At 39.5% G+C, this 11,012-nt stretch overlaps 1 protein-coding gene and 1 long non-coding RNA gene across 2 annotated transcripts; both read left to right on the top strand.

Annotated features, from left to right (window-relative positions):
• Positions 1-1,088: 1,088 nt before the first annotated feature.
• On the top strand, positions 1,089-1,640 carry LOC139638519 (putative uncharacterized protein DDB_G0292636). The gene has a single exon (XM_071512669.1). The coding sequence runs from the start codon at positions 1,089-1,091 to the stop codon at positions 1,638-1,640; it is 552 nt and encodes a 183-aa protein (XP_071368770.1).
• A 5,159-nt stretch (positions 1,641-6,799) lies between these two features.
• On the top strand, positions 6,800-8,165 carry LOC139638521 (uncharacterized). The gene is made up of 3 exons (XR_011694772.1): positions 6,800-7,191; positions 7,332-7,506; positions 7,810-8,165. It is a non-coding gene; the product is annotated as an uncharacterized lncRNA (long non-coding RNA).
• Positions 8,166-11,012: the final 2,847 nt, after the last annotated feature.

Genomic DNA, 11,012 nt, shown 5'->3' with positions numbered 1-11,012 from the left:
CAAACAGCTTTGAATGGACCTCAAGACATAAAATATAAAACACTGGAAAGTGTAGAATATGGAAACCTTAAAGATGCCTTTCGGAAACGCCTCACAAACTAAAGAGGCTTTGTAAGATGTATACTATGATTGTCTTAGCCTTAAGATGCTTTTGGGAAATGAGGCCCTGGTTTATAATAATGCGGGAAAAAAATGTTGAGGACAGCAACTTGATCTGGATGATTGAAGGTGTTAAGTTGCCATCCTGACTGCGTTGAAGTCAGCAAATGCCTTTTTTCCCCATCGCTATTAGCTGCAGTTCCCTAAACCAAGCATGCCTTCAGTGGTCCTTGCTGAACATTTTTACTTTAATGGTTGAAGCACCAGTACATCACCGCCAGCATACATTAGTCTCAGAGGTGGGGACACGAGTCACATGACTTGCACTCAAGTCAGACTCCAGTCACAATTTTAATAGCTTGAGACCGGACTTGACTTGTACTTTGGATTGAAAGTGATGAGAGATTTGTTCCACCAGACGACTGAATTGTGTTTTCTGAGAATTTGTATGGAATGATTGAATTTATTGAAGTTGAAACCGACTATAGAAATCAAACTCATGATGCTCTTACCAAGTTTTTATCCTATTAAAACCATATTGCATTGAAAAGTCCTAGATATTTAGTTTTCTTTAAGATGTTAAATTGATACTGGACTTTTGATTTGTTCTGACTTGACTTGCTGTTCTACATTTAGACTTGAGACTTGATATTAATGACATGGACTTGACTTGGTAATCTAGGTAAGACTTGAGATTGACTTGAGACTCGAGCAGTTGACTTGGTCACACCTCTGATTAGTCTATGTAAATCAAATGTGTGTGTCAGCATCATTTTGAATCTGGCAAGATATTTTACTGTTTGTATATTTAAAAACAAATGTTCTCTGTTGCATTTTAAGGATTAATTCTAATATTGCATTGGTTAACCTTTTATGTGGTCATTCCCTTTTTTCCTCAACAGTATTCAAGTGTCAGGTGTTTTCTCTGTTAATGTCTTCATGCTGCAAAAATGATGGTTTTCATGTGTTTTTAGCAGAAACACGTGCCAATGGACAAGAGTGCCGGAGAAAGCAAAGGACACTCCCGCTATCACAGCAGCAGCAGCAGCAGATACTCTCACCCTACAGACAGGAGAGACCAGAGGGACTCCAATTACTACAGAGATACAGGAGACCACAGGAACCACCGAGATCACCATAGAGACCAGAGGGACGAGAGAGATCACAGACACAAACATGACGACGACCCCAGAAGCCACAGGAGCGAGCGGGAAAAGATCTCCTTGAAGGAGGAGATGATGAAGGAGAGGATGCTGATAACGGTGTCCCGTAAACTGACACCTCCTCCAAATGTCCGGGTCAAGGAGGAGGCAGACAAGGACCAGGCCTTAGGAAAGCATGGTAGAATCAAACAGGAGGACACAAACAGAAAAGGAAAATCTTCCAAGGGTGACGGAGACAAAGATAGCAAAGAAAAAGATGAAAGCAGTGATAGCAGTGACGATGATAAAGGAATAACGGATAAAGCAAAGTCACCTAAAAAGAAGAAGAAAAAGAAGAAAGAGAAAAAGAAGAAGAAAGGAAAAGGGGATAAGTCCTAACTTGTATTATACGGTGTCAGTTTCCCTTGCTATACTGAACCACGTTAATGTATGGCAGCTTGTTAATGCAAAAGTTTTTGAACTTTTTAAAGTTGCAAATTTTAAGATTGGAGTCCAGGATCTTTACACAAGAACCATGTTTTACTTTCTTTCACTTGTCTTTTCCCAGTTCTTTTTTTGTTAGCCTTTATATGAATGACAGTAGATTCAGAAGTGAAATGTAGGCCTCAAAATAACGAAAAAAGGCGATACACCTGTGTGCTTATGCACATTATGCCAAGCTACTACCTAAATTGTTTTACATCAGAACTTAAAAATATCTTCAGTATCTCCTCTCAAGTATGCTCTCGTACCCTGACTTTTAATTGAAGGTGTAGAGAGAAAATACTCAAATTATTTTTTGAGAACCCACACATCTTTAGCCATAACGGTTATCATTACGTGTATGTTTTACAAGGACCAACAACAAAGTAGTGTTACAAATATGTGATGTATTTTTGCAGTTCTCATTTCCTTCTTACCTGTCTGCATTTTCATCTCAAATACAAGATAACAAGACACACAAGATTGTCTTCTGTGGTGACTCGTTAGGGGTGAGAAAAGTAGAGAAATATTTTGTCTAGCAGAAGTACTTTTGTAAGTGTTTACAAGCAAACTAATCACCCGTTAAAAAGATTTAGTTTTATTCCAAATTAAATTATCACAGGGTCACTAGCTGGAAAGGCCAAATGGCCAAATTGCAAAATTTAGTTTGCAGTTGCAGAGAAACTTTGATAGCTACTATGATAGTTCCAGGTCCAGTTGAAAGCAATACTGACTGTTGTTTTGTCAGATAGCCAGCAATTTAACCTCTCCCAACACAGTATTTCAGCAGCCATAGATTCTCTGATAGTGTCACACCAGTATGACTTCATAAGAACATCTGCATGATCTTACAGTGTAAGATGACGTAAAGATATTTTTTGGCTGCACTTTAATAGACCAAGATGAAGGACTGGGTGTTGGAAGTGAGATTTAGCACAGTTAATCTTTACATTCATCTAATGTACAGTATGCATAAGTGTGAAATGATGCATAAGGAATGTGTCATGGATAATTTGTGCAGGCACATTACAAGATAGTTACATGATACTGGATAGACACACAGGATGCAGAACAAAATGTAGCAAAGCCTCAAATTTAGTTAAACAAGATGTACTGTAGACTTAACAAACACACTGCAAGTATACATTCAAATCCAAAAACTGTTTCCAGGGTAGCAGCTTTAGCTTAATTGGTAACATTAGTCCTGTGTGCCATAAATTGAACAGAATAGGACCAACTTGAAAATGTAATAAGGAATTGGTAGTGTAAAACAAAGGGACATGGATCTGCCAGTGCAGTAAATTCACCACATAGGTTGATAAATGGCAAAAGATGCATGAAACGTGTATTATACATTGTACACTCGCTGGCCAAAATAATTGGAACACCAGTTTTCCATAAAATATAAAAGACCTGTCACCTTTTCTTAAGCAAAACCTGCCACCACTGTTCTTAATCTGATTATCTACACTGTTTTGAGACTTTCAATTCATGTGCAACTTTATGGCTTGGTTTTTTGATGAGCATGACAATCATAATTGACTAGTGACAAATTTATGAATCAAATGCAATACTTTGCTAATAATAACTGAGTATACTCTCCAGCTAATCTAGGACAAAGAGTCATGTCATGTGCAAGTGTTGGAATATGGCCCAATTATTATCATCGTTTTTGTTGTTTAGTTGCTCACTCCACTTAACCACTCCACTCAGGGGAATCCATACTCCACTCTTAGAGGACCAAAGACTTTCTGTATTAGCTGAAGATTGTTCTGAAGATACTCAATTATACATGATAGCAACATTTGATTCTCAAAATATAATTATTTGATAATAATATGATTAACAGTTAATTGATTGTCATGCTCTTTAAAAAACTGAGCCATAATCTAAAAGTTCCGTAGATAATCAGATTAAGAACAGGGGGTGCAGGTTTTGCTCAACAAACATGTGACAGCGCTTTAATGTTTTATGGTAAACTGGTGTTCCAATTATTTTGGCCAGTGAGTTTATATTATGCTTTCACACGCTTGTGGGATATTCTGGGACTTCCAAGTCAGCTGCTGAATAGCATTGCATTCACATGCTATTTTGTAGGAAAACCAAACCCGGACAACAAATGATAAGCAAACGTGGACATCTTGAAAATGATGATGTGGATTTCGCTAATGAGCTACTTTAATGAACTTGTCTGTATATAAGTAAGTATATTGCTTTTTCCTCCACATTGAGAAGGTTAAGGGTTGTGCGTAAAAACGCGGAAATTTTCTCTAACTTTCCAACTTCATCATCTGACTTTGAATGGTGTTTATGTGAAGTAGGGAATTTTTTACAGTTTTTCAGACCACACATTTTCATGAAACTTCGTGGAAGGGTGTAGCATGGGCCAAGGAAGAACCCATTAAATTTTGGAGCGGATCCGGATCCGACTCACGAACAAGCAATAATAGCACGAACCTTGGCGGCGGTCTGCGCTCTCTGAGTGCCCTTCTAGTTAGCGTGTTAGCCTATGTTCGACTCATTCCTTGTTAGCCAGACCAGTAGGACTACATTTTCGTCGTTGCTCATTGGCCAACTGGACTACATTCTAGTCGTCCCTTATTGGCCAGCTGGACTACATTCTAGTCGTCCCTTATTGGCCAACTGGATTACATACTAGTCGTCCCCTTTTGGCCAGCTGGACTACGTTGTAGTCGTCCCCTATTGACCAGTAGGACTACATCGTAGTCGTCCTCTATTGACCAGTAGGACTACATTCTAGTCCTTGCTCATTGGCCAACTGGACTACATTCTAATTGTCCCTTATTGGCCAACTGGACTATATTCTAGTCATCCTTTATTGGCCAACTGGACTACATTCTAGTCGCCCCCTATTGACCAGTACGATTGCATTCTGGTTGTCATTTATTGGCCAGCTGGACTAATCCTCCCTTATTGACCAGTTGGACTACATTCAACAGTAAATAACATTAGCATGCCCCTAATGCTTCTAATCTATTTATGCCTCCTCTTTGCTAACAGAAATTTCGTTTTTTCACAGCAACTTTGCTTTTTGGCAAAACAGTTTGCAGAAATGCAAGTTCTTAGTCATGTATTCTCACAAACATAATGCCATCACGTAAAGGTTAAAATAGTTATTAGGTTACGTCCCCCCTACTGTATTCACTAAAGTTATGATTAGTTAGTGAAATGTTAATCTTATTATTCAACAACAAACAGCAGTGTTGAAAACAATCAACAAAATGATGATTTTATCTATAGGGAAAAACAGATGGCTTTATTTTTGTGAGGGCTATTAATATTGTTTTTGTCATCAGACAGTGTGTACTATATAATGTCAACTAGCAAAGATGATAATCCCTGGCAATCAATGACTACCCTGACAAAAATCAGGAGCAAGTTGTTGTGGTCCCATTGACTTGCATGGAGTTGGGCTGTTTCGAGTATTTTTGGAGCCGTAAGAGGAATCGCCGCCTGCCGCCACTTCCTTATTGGCTTCAAAATGTACCTGTGGTTTTAGCCGCTTGGGAGCAAGGAAAGGTTTCAACTACTGAATGCAACATAAATAAGGTATTGTAGCCCTAGTGACTGCTCAATTCATCTTCACCAGATGGTATGTGAAATAGGCTGCAAAATGCTGACAATCATCATCAATTTCCCCACAAAGGTGATCGCCGGAGAGGAGCTGGAGCAGAGTTCCTTCTGTGTCACACCCCAGATAAAAATATTTGTGATTGTTCTGCAAAGAAGGTCTGTCTATAAAAAGAGAAAATAACATAAGACAGAGTACGGTGACTGGGTGACAGACCTGGTCACCAGATGGAGTAATTGAACCTAACCTATTTTCCTTACAGGGCTGTCTCCCAGGTGGCTGTGTCTACCATATGTGCCATTTTAAGCAGATCAGGCAGCCGAATGAGCGGCTATATTACAAAGCCATCCTTTGACTCTTAACTCTCTACTGTGGAGGATATCCAGATGTCACCGGTCACCTGGAGAGAAGTAAAAGGGAAAGAAAGTGATTAAGGTAAATAAGTTGTAATTGACATGGTTGACAAGCTATTTTTTCACAGTGCCAATGTCAAAAAAGCCTTACCACTGTCAAATTTCATGACATTTTCTGCACTTGTAGGTAGATTACAGGTTACACTCGTTCTAGTGGCCAGCGTCAATTTCCCACCCAACATCAAGTGTGACTCTGCACACAAGAGATCAGAGAGGGGCGGTAAGTAGACCTGCCTAATGGACAAGCTAACCCTACAGCCTAAAAGAAGAGCATTAGTGAGGTCGGGTACTGATGTTGGATGATGGTTTGAGGTCAGGACTGTGTAGGCCAGTCAACTTCTGCCACACCGATCTTGACAAACCATTTCTGTATGGACCTCGCTTTGCACTCAGGGGTATTGTTGTGCTGAAACAGAAAAGGGCCTTCCCCATACTGTTGCCACAAAGTTGGAAGCCCACAGTCATCAGTAGCATTAAGACTTCCCTTCACTGGAACTAAGGGGCCGAGTCTGAACCATCAAAAACAGCCCCAGACCACTATTCCTCTTCCACCAAACTTTACAGTTGGCACTATGCATTTGGACTAGTGGACGAGTTCTCCAGGCATCCGCCAAACCCAGATTTGTCCATCAGACTGCCAGAAGGTGAAGCATGATTCATCACTCCAGAGAACGCCTTTCAACTGCTCCAGAGTCCAATGGTGGCAAGCTTTACACCACTCTAGCCAACGCGTTGCATTGCGCATGGTGATCTTAGGCTTGTGTGTGGCTGCTCAGCCATGGAAACCCATTTCATGAAGCTCCCGACAAACAGTTCTTGTGCTGACGTTACTCCCAGAGGCAGTTTGGAACTCGGTAGTGACTGCTGCATTGGAGGACAGACGGTTTGTACGTGCTACGCGTTAAAGTACTCAGTGGTCCCGAGTTGCGGTCCGTGTTTTCTTGATGGTAACACAGCTGTGCTGGTGCTAACATGACATGCTAGATGCCCAGGAAGACGGTGCAGTCCAGGCAATTTACCAGCAGACATCACAAAACCCTGTTGTCCATAGGACTTTTCATGAGGGAAATTTAAATTACAATGTCACAATTTCTTCTTGGAAGCAAGCGCTTTACATCCTATTCATCTCACTTCATGTTTTATTCATCTTTTCAGGTACCACAACTTCCTGGCCTATATGGACAACTCTACAGCTGCCAAGAATGTTGGGTCCTGTTATAGAAATGCCATGCTGATGAAGAACCACAACACTAGAAACTGCAAAGGCAGCTATGAGAATCTTAAAGACAAGATTTGACAGAGAACCAAGGCCTACAATGTTCCACAACTGTTTGACTTGCTCACCACGTGCCTAAACTATGAAGCTACAATGGATGATGCTGTTGTTGGGCAGTTGGATGGCTTTAAGAAGTCCAGGTTCCTGTTGAAGGACAACATAATCAATTCTGAAGCCATCCACAAGGTCAGACATTAAATGGCACTCAAATGTTTTAATTTCATGACTGATGCAACCACTCAGTGCAATAGATGGTGAGACGTATTTCATTGTCTTATTTCTCGCCTAAATATATTTTCCTCTTCTGGGTAATCTTGTCTTTACAGACCAACAACATGCACTTCAAAGTCAAGCGCTCCTCCATGCATGGCCCTTGAGGTGTGCAGCTGTCCAGTTGCTTTCACAGCACAACTAATACTTGCTGCTTTAGCGTTGATAGTGTCTCACCAGGCAGCCATGCAGATAACACAAAAGATGAATTGCTGTACATAGCAACAGACAGTAAGTTAAACAAATGGTAATGTATTAGGCTCAAGACTAAAACTGTACACTTTAACAAATATTCACACAACTGCTTGTTCAGATAATGGTAAATCTATTTCAAAGATATATGTATGTGATATATGTGATTTGTTTTTTTGGCTGAGTGATGTCATTTCATTATCAGCACAGCTTGGTTGAAAACTCAACTATAGCATGGTGTTAGAAAAGCTCAGCTGAATTGAGAATGCCATGCCACCACAGACCTTGTTGTGTCTTATTGTTGACTTATTGCTGATCCTTTCTTTGGATTTTTCTTTATAGATGATCATATCCCACAGGCGTTCCTGAGAGTGCTGGGTGAGGAAGCATAATCCATGGAAGGTTTCTAAAAGTGCTCTTAATTTATTATTGAACCCTTTTTCCTTGATTTATAGGTAGAAAATAGCGGTATTTATCCAAAAGGCATTTTACTGAATATCATCACATCCTGCCATGGAAAGTAAATGCACAAAATGTTGTATGCTCAATGTTAAACCTGAATGTATCTGATTTGGCTATATGTATAGAGTATATATACTCTGTATCATCAAAAATCATCAAGTGTCTTGTTTTATAGCTTAATTTATATATAACTGTATAATATAGTAACAAATTATATATATTGAGGGACAAAACAAAGACACACTTTTTGATGGTATGTTAATCTATATAGACTATATAGACTGTTGACTGTTTTTATTTTTATTTTTATTTTTAAATCTGTGGACTTCAAAATGTATTTATTCATATGAGCAAAATGTGGACAACCACCAAATGTCACCAAATAAAAGAAACCACATCATTTTGTTCCTGAGCCAAGTCTTCCTTCATCCAATCCCGGAGCCTAAATCTCATCTTAAATCTAACCAGGTAGCTTGGAATCTTTCTGGATAGCACTATGAACTAAATGTGTCACTATTTTAAATGCCCATTTTGTGATGTTTTGTTGTTCAACAAGTACCTTTTCCATCAACACCAACCAGATTTTGCAGTTATAGATGACATGGAGCAGTGCCAAAGGACCTACAGGAGCATCCCAGGCTTAAAGGAAACTGTTGTCAATCAGTGATGTTTAATGCATTCCAGAGTTATTTTGTAAAGAAGTGTGGTAATTTACTTTTTGGTGTACTCACTTTCCCTCAGCCTACCTCATCTACTTCTACTTCAGTAAGTGATTAGCTCTGTTTCCAAGAATGCCTTTCAAGAACCCCCAGAGAACGGGCATGAACTTGTTGCTTTCAATTAAGGAATGAGTGCCTGGGCATATAAATCAAGGAGGCTTTATAGATGTAAATATAGCTGGTTAGCCAACTAGTTTGTGAACATTGGGGTGTGTGTATGATTGCAGCCACAGCCACGCACCTTATTCAAAACATTCAAAACATTGCATTCTGGTGTATTGAGGCTACTGACAGTGGAGACACTGGTCTCTGCCTCTTCTACAATGGATTTCTCCCTGTATCATTGTTTAATATCGGTCCAAAATGGCGGCTCTAGACAGAAGCCCTTGTTCTTTGATTCTAAGGGACTGACACCAAAACCTGATCTTTACTGTTTATGTTATAGATCACTGAAAACGTTTCTGCTATCAAACTCCATTGTCGCTGATTAAGGGTGGGTGTGTTTTTTTGTTTTGTTTTTTAAGTAATCACATCTACCAGCCCCACAGACATATTGGGTATGCCATGTTATGTCTCCTGTATACTCTATGTGAATGGGATGGTATTCGCAAATGGGTGAATTGGTGAGTAACTGAATACATCAGGATATCCAGATGGAATTGAGAGTAGTTGTGTTTGGATGCAGAGTAGGTATTGTTATGGACTGTTTTTGTACTGTGTGTCCCTTACTCTGTCAGAACAGGCGAAACTGATGGAGAGACACTGCTGGGACTCTGAGCACAAGATGGAGAAGCTAAACCCAACAATGAACTTCAGGTTAGGAGTCCAGTGCAATCATGTCTAATACAGTTAGTAGCCTTATACTGTGCTAGTTTACACCTCTCCCACAGGTTGAAAGGCTTGGGCCTGGTTTCACAGATATGACAAGCCTAGTTCTTGACTGAAAGGTTCTGACTCAGATCTCCGTTGAAGGAAAAACTTAGTGTACGACAGATAGAGAAATGAACACCACTCAACGGCCAAATGTTAAAAAAAAAGTTAAAATGTGACTGTGGCTGGTAAGTTTGTTTACCATTTGGAGGCTCTATTGCAGTGATTCCCAAAGTGTGAGCCGCGGCCCCCTGGTGGGCCGTGAAAGTACTGCAGGTGGGCCGCGAGAGGTCATTTACAATAAATAAATAAAAAGTTTTTAATTTTCAATTTTGTAATTAAGTTTGAAATTACCATAAAATATTTATGATTAAATATTTACATTAAATAAAGTAATCAGAACTAATAAAACAAAGCCATGGGATTTAAATTACGTGTTATTCTTCATTTATCTGACCTATTTTTGATCCAGCCGGAACGTATCTTATATCTCGTCATTGGCAGGGAATTGTAATTGAGGGAATACCTCATCATTGGTGGGGGAAGAGTAAAAATGGAGCGGTGGCTATCAGGTTGCAAAAGGAAAGCTGTTAATGGAGAATCAACCTCCACAAGCGAATCATCAGAAGATCAAAATTAATCCGTGAAAACAAAAAGAAGGACTCGTAGAAAGTACTCGAGTACCTATCGCTGGATGGATTGTAATGACTGCATCAGAAATTATATTTTCTGTCTGTTTTTTCTTCATGTTGATATTGGGTTGGATATTATGAAATGTTATGTATAAGCGTTTTATGATCCAGTGTCAAACAGCCAGGATATGGGCTTAACAATTCACTATTTGCACTTAATTTCTTACATTTGTTGCTTTACAAATTGTTACGTATATGTTGTGTATTTGGATGGATTATTAATTTGCACTGCATTGCCGTATGCCCACGTTCACATGTTCTGTTTATGAAATAAAAAATATATAGGGAAATACTTCATCTTAGTCTCATGTGATGATCAGAGTTGTGATTAAAGGGTTGGGTGGGCCGCGGAAGATTTTCAGATGTCAAATTGGGCCGCGGCATTCTTAAGTTTGGGAATGGCTGCTCTATTGTATTCTAAAAATGTAGGTAGCTGGAAAACTAGTGAATAGTGAAAGTTGCTGGTAAATTTTGAGATGTACCTGCTACTGTGGCCGGTTGATGTAATGGTTAGTTTCCTGCCATGGTCTGGGATAAGACTTACAATTTTGGACCTATATACAATTTGTCTCTTACATACCTGTAGTACTAGGACCCACAGAGAATATTGACTGAAAAAAAACAGTCTGTGAAAATGATATGGAGACCAACCGACATATTTATATTCACAGCCAGGAAAGCAGCAGCACTGCACCATGTATAATTGTTTACAACTTGACCTGACACTCCGCAAAACTAGATCACGCGGCCAGTAACACACTTTCACCCCACAGCAGTCTGTGCTGCAGCAGAGAAAAATAGT

The sequence above is a fragment of the Centroberyx affinis genome, unplaced genomic scaffold, assembly GCF_046629955.1.
Source record: "Centroberyx affinis isolate AG114_WGS23_722 - 3 ecotype Tasmania unplaced genomic scaffold, CSIRO-AGI_Caff_v1 ptg006441l_1, whole genome shotgun sequence".
Classification (NCBI taxonomy): Eukaryota; Metazoa; Chordata; class Actinopteri; order Beryciformes; family Berycidae; genus Centroberyx; species Centroberyx affinis.
Note: the sequence above shows the minus strand (reverse complement) of the source record. Positions and strands in the feature narration are given on the sequence as shown.

What these genes read in the sequence shown, in the direction of transcription:
- LOC139638519 (XM_071512669.1), top strand. Translation starts at nt 1,089, where the DNA reads ATGGACAAGAGTGCCGGAGAAAGCAAAGGACACTCCCGCTATCACAGC.